The 6,000-nt window shown below is 47.1% G+C and overlaps 1 protein-coding gene across 3 annotated transcripts in view; it reads right to left on the bottom strand.

The window, feature by feature from the left end:
* The window catches only part of ZNF333 (zinc finger protein 333), a 32,397-nt gene extending 28,396 nt beyond the window's left edge, over positions 1–4,001 (bottom strand). The window contains exons 1-2 of one of the 3 annotated variants that reach the window (XM_050769933.1): positions 3,891–4,001; positions 203–246 (exon numbers count right to left, since the gene is read on the bottom strand). In XM_050769933.1, coding sequence (XP_050625890.1) covers positions 203–205 — 3 coding nt within the window. In that variant the 5' untranslated portion in view covers positions 206–246; positions 3,891–4,001. Of the gene's footprint in view, positions 1–202; positions 1,779–3,708; positions 3,775–3,890 lie in introns of those variants that run through there. The other 2 variants (XM_050769934.1, XM_050769932.1) reach the window with 2 other exon arrangements.
* Positions 4,002–6,000: the final 1,999 nt, after the last annotated feature.

Genomic DNA, 6,000 nt, shown 5'->3' on the forward strand with positions numbered 1-6,000 from the left:
CTCCATGCCAGCTTCCCTCTAGACGTCAGGCACAGAAGGACGTCCCCAGGTCCCCTAGGGCAGGGATGAGGCTGCTCCTCACTCGCCCTCCCCTTTCTTCCTCAGTTGGGCAGGGAAGTGGGGAGAGAGAAGACAGGGCCCAGAGGACATAGTTATCCTACGTATCCACCCCTTCAACCACAGGAGCCCCCAGCTTCCTCACCATGACACTGGAGCCAGGGTTTGAGGTCTCAGTCGGTGTCCTCCCTGCAATAAAAGAGACACTGAGGTAAAAGAAGGGGAGAGGACGGAAGCAGAGCATTTTGGGGGGTCTCCAGCAGAGTGGCCACAATAAAAACCCTTACAACAGGACATCTGCCTCCATAAGCAACATGTTGGGCCCCAAGCCCCCTTTCAAACAATAGCGCCTAGTGACTTCTACTGACTCTTCCCATGTCATCAAAGGATCATTTTAACTCCTAGCTGCCCTCAAAATACCTCTAAGAACATCTACTTTCCCTCCACTGCCTATATGAAGGTGTGATTTGACATTTATCTCTTAAATGATTATTGCCTGTCTCTCTCCAACTATTTTTAAACTTTTTTTTTTTTTTTTTTTTTTGAGTCTCACTCTGTTGCTCAGGCTGTAGTGCAGGGGCGTGATCTCGGCTCACTGCAACCTCCGTCTCCCAGGTTCAAGTGATTCTCCTGACTCAGCCTCCCAAGTAGCTGGGATTACAGGCATGCACCACCACGCCCGGCTAAGTTTTGCACTTTTAGTAGAGATGGGGTTTCACCCTTTTGGCCAGGCTGGTCTCAAACTCCTGACCTCAGGTGATCCACCTGCCTAGGCCTGCCAAAGTGCTGGGATTACAGACGTGAGCCATCACAACCAGCCTGATGTAAACTTTTTAAGTATAGACCTGTATCTACTTTTTTCACAACTCCACATCCAGTCACTAGCACAGTGCTTAATGAATACTAAGTGCTTTACATATTAGGGGGTAGTAAACTTTTTCTGCAAAGGGCTAAGTAATTAATGTCTTAGGATTTGTGAGCCATATGGTCTCTGATGAAACCACTTAATTATATGGTCACAGGGCAAAAACAGCCACATGAACAAATGTGTTCCAATAAAACTTTATTTATATAAGCCAGCATCAGACCAGATTTGGCCCACTGGCCACAGTTTGCAGACCCCGCTTACGTGCTAAAGAGAATGCATCCATCATCAAATTCTCTCAATTCTACCTCCTGCAGGCATCTCAAACATTCCAACTTTTCCAATTCCACAATCATCAAGCCCCAGCTACCATCATCCAAGCCCTGAACTTCTCCAGCCTCCCATATGGACTCTGCATTCATCCTTGTCCATCCTAAACTCCATGCTCAATCCAGGAGCTAGTGTTTTGTTTACATCACAAACATAATAATGTCACTCCTCTACTTCAAACTTCAGTGACTTCCCCATGGCCTTAGAATGAGGTCCAGGTGGCCAGGCACAGTGGCTCACACCTGTAATCTCAACACTTTGGGAGGCCGAAGTCGGCGGATCACTTGAGGTCAGCAGTTCAAACCAGCCTGACTAATATGGTGAAATCTCGTCTCTACTAAAAATACAAAAAGTAGCCAGGCATGGTGGCACACACCTGTAACCCTAGCTACTCGGGAGGCTGAGGCAGGAGAATTGCTTGATCCCAGGAGGAGAAGGCTGCAGCGAGCACTGGAGTGCCACTGCACTCCAGCCTGGCTGATGGAGTGAGACTCTGTCTCAAAAAAGACTCTGTCTCAAAATTAAAAAAAGACAATATGATACCACAAAAATCAAATATAATAACAACTTAAAATGCCTGTCTTTCATAAGACATAATCACACAGTTTCAGGTATCTTTAAGAAACAATACTAATTCTTTTTGGCAGGGCGCTGTGGCTCACGCCTGTAATCCCAGCACTTTGGGAGGCCGAGGCGGGCGGATCACGAGGTCAGAAGATCGAGACCATCCCAGCTCACACAGTGAAACCCCATCTCTACTAAAAATACAAAAAAAATTAGCCGGGCCTCAGGAGGCAGAGGCAGGAGAATGGCGTGAATCTGGGAGGCGGAGCTTGCAGTGAGCAGAGATTGTGCCACTGCATTCCAGCCTGGGTGACAGAGCGAGACTCCGTCTCAAAAAATAAAAATAAATATAAATATTTTTAAAAAGTATTAATTCTTTTTAAAAAGGCAAGGCAAGCGCATATATTCTTTTTGGAAACAAACACTTCACTCATAAAACTGAAGCCTGATGCATGATTTTCCTCTGAAGTTAATTTTTTCCTCATTTCTCAGTAGACATGAGCTTTAATCCCATTATTAAAAAAGACATCCCAGGCCGGGCGCGGTGGCTCAAGCCTGTAATCCCAGCACTTTGGGAGACCGAGACGGGCAGATCACGAGGTCAGGAGATGGAGACCATCCTGGCGAACACGGTGAAACCCCGTCTCTACTAAAAAAAATACAAAAAACTAGCCGGGCGAGGTGGCGGGCGCCTGTAGTCCCAGCTGCTCGGGAGGCTGAGGCAGGAGAATGGCGTAAACCTGGGAGGCAGAGCTTGCAGTGAGCTGAGATCCGGCCACTGCACTCCAGCCTGGGCGACAGAGCGAGACTTCGTCTCAAAAGAAAAAAAAAGACATCCCAATTCAAAATGGCCAACTCAATTTGAATTTCCACTACTTGCAAAGTTTATATCGTCTTTTCCCTGAAGTCCCATTAGTTTTGAAGCTCCGTGATTCACATGCTTAGGGGAAGGACTGGAGCCAACTTGAAAAGATTTGAATAACAGTCTTACTTTTCCTTGATAATAATATTTGTGAAATAACTGAGAAACAACTTTTCTTAAGACACCCTCACCTCACAGTGAAAAACTTGATGCCCAGAGCAGAAGTAAAAGTCGTCTCAAACATAGAAAATAAAGAAAAAAAAAGTTAAAACTCCTCCTTTTGCTGCTGTTTTTGTTTTTGAGATGGAGTCTTGCTCTGTCACCCAGGCTGGAGTGCAGTGGCACGATCTCGGCTCACTGCAACCACTGCCTCTGGGGTTCAAGCGATTCTCCTGCCTCAGCCTCCTAAGTAGTTGGGATTGCAGGTGCCCGCCACTACTCTCGGCTAATTTTTGTATTTTAGTAAAGACAGGGTTTCACCATGTTGGCCAGGCTGGTCTCGCACTCCTGACCTCAGGTGATCTGCCCGCCTCGGCCTCCCAGAGTGCTGGGATTACAGGAGTGCGCCACCAAGCCTGGCCAAAAGCTTTCTTATGAGAAAGAAAAAGTTAAAGAAAGGAAGAGATGCAAAGCCAGGCTAACAGATATTAAGCTAAAATACTTCAAATTGTCAGTCACCAAAAGAAATCTCTCGTCATCCAATTCATTCCTTAATAGAAAGATGCACTCAATTTTTTAAGTAAATTTGGCCAATCAAACCAGTTTGCACATGTAGACCCAGACCTCACTTACCAGTTGCAAAGCTAGATAATAGTAAGTATCGTATCAAATAAAACGTGGATTACTAATTTGCAGTTATCTTGCATACTATAGGCAAGGTAGGGCCCTCTTTATGCACTTCCCCTAAAAATTGGAAAGGACAGGTGAGGGCTGGGGCCGGTGTCACCACATTCCTGAGCCGTGGGACCTGGACTGTTTGGGATTTCCCTTTTGATAGGATGACAGCCCTGTCTGCCCGGACGGGGGGTACCTGAGAGCGACAGACCGGGCGGTGGGCGCCCAGATGCGAGGCCCCGGCTGTGTGGGCCTCATGCCGGCCGGGGGATGATCGCAGGGAGGAAGCACCTCAGACAGGCGGAGCTATTCTAGGCCCTCCAGCCCCTCCCCGCGCCGGCCGAGCCCTCCCCGCCCTCCCGAGGGGCCGGGCCACACCTGCAGACCAGCCGGAGACACTCCCACCGCACCGCGCCGCGCCGCGCGGCGCCGCGCAGCACAGCTCAGCCGCCGTCTGCCGCCACCGCGCTCACTTCCGCTTCTGGTCTCGGGGCCGCCGGGAACGGAAGTGGCTGTGGCTCCGGCTGTAGTGGCCAGAGTAGCCTTAGGCGGCGGCAGAAAAACTAACATTTTCTTTAGCCTCCAAGGCGAAATTCTAGTATTCTTACCCGGGGGATGAGGTTAGGCTCTGGAGTGGGGTCCCACAGAGCATGGAGGGTGGTGCTGGGGGCGGAGCCTATGTCCGAGGGACGGGGATAGGGGTGGGGCTTAGGGCCCAGGGTCAAAAGTGGGGCGGGGCCTGTGCTCGGGGGCGGGGTGGGGTGTGGCTTGCCCTCCGAAGGCGGATGAGGGGGCTTGCACCCCAATGGCAGAGTTGGCTGGGCCTTGTTTTGGAGGGTGGTAGTAGGGGCGGGTCGGGCGCCCAAGGGGCAAAAATGGGCGGGCTTGTGCTTGGGGTGGGAATGGGAGCGGAGCTTGCACTCGGAGGGCGGGATGACGGGACCTGAGCTTGGAGGGTTGAGAGGGGACACCCGACCCTCCCCCAGGGTTCTTTAGGGATGCTCAATATTTAACTTACCCTTTTCTCCTTCCTTTTTCTCCAACCCCTTCCACCTTTATCCATGGGCTTCATCCAGTCCCCTTCAAAAATATACCCATACTTAAGATTGTTTTTGTATTTTTATATATGGCTCAATCGTAGGCAACGGGAGTTGGGGCGCCACCCTGTGCAGTGGAAAATTCACTTCTTTTGACTCCCCAAAAACGTACCTACTAATCTACTGTTAACCAGAAGCCTTACCAATAACAAAGTTAACACATATTTTGTATATTATATGTATTGTATGCCATATTCTTAAACTAAGCTCAGAGAAAAGTGTTATTAAGAAAATCATGAAGCAGATAAAATATATTTACTCTTCGTTACGTGGAAGTGATCATAAAGATCATAAAGGTCTTCAGCGCCAGCTTCACCTTGAGTAGGCTGAGGAAAGGGAGGGTTTGGTCTTGCTGTCCCAAGGAGAACAGGGGTAGAAAAAAAATCTGCCTATAAGGGGATAGTCATAATTCAAACCCTTGTTGTTCACGGGTCAGCTGTCTTTATTCCAAAAATAAGATGATGTATTTTTGTTTCTTCTACAGCTTGCCTTTCTCACTAAAAATAAGATACGTGAATCTAAGACATAGATTTTCTTTATATAGCCTGCTATTGGTGGGCATTTAAGTTAGTTCCATGTCTTTGCTATTGTGAGTAATGCTGCAACGAGCTTACACATGCATGTGTCTTTATGATAGAATGATTTATACTTCTTTGGGTATATATCCAGTAACGAGATTGCTGGGCCAAATGGTATTTCTGTTTTTAGGTCTTTGCGGAATCGCCACACTGTTTTCCATTGTTAACCCTATTTTAAATGTGAGAAAGTAAAGATTGAGTAAAATGAATCAACCTGACATAAAATCACCGAGCACAGAGACACATATCTTAAACATTTGTCGGATGGATGGATTTGCAAATGCATGAATGAATAAATATCACGATCAGGCCTCCTAACTCTCATTCTCATGCACTTGTCACTAAATTTAGCTTATTGACTTAATGAGTATCTTTGGGCCTGAATGTCCCAGAATAATAAAGATACAATAATAGATTTAAGGTGATGTAAAAAAGAACAAGTTAATGTCTCTGTAGGATTTGCCTCAACTCCTCATACCCGGAAGATTTAGACCTTCATCCATACTTCAACCCAGCTTCTTAAAGCCCAGCGTTTGAAGCTACTTTGGATTTCTTTTTCTTCAATCTTACCAGAAGATGGCACTATAATGTAAAGACTAAGCCCTCTGAGCTGGGCGCGGTGGCTCACACCTGTAATCCCAGTGCTTTGGAAGGCCAAGGCAGGAGGATCACTTGAGGCCAGAAGTTCAAGACCAGCCTGGGCAATATAGCGAGACTCTTATCTCAATTTAAGAAAGAAATTAAGCACTCTGGAGTAGGACTCAATCATCATTATTATCATCAATAAAGTAATATTGATAATAGGGAATCTTA

The sequence above is a fragment of the Macaca thibetana genome, chromosome 19, assembly GCF_024542745.1.
Source record: "Macaca thibetana thibetana isolate TM-01 chromosome 19, ASM2454274v1, whole genome shotgun sequence".
NCBI classification, from domain to species: Eukaryota; Metazoa; Chordata; class Mammalia; order Primates; family Cercopithecidae; genus Macaca; species Macaca thibetana.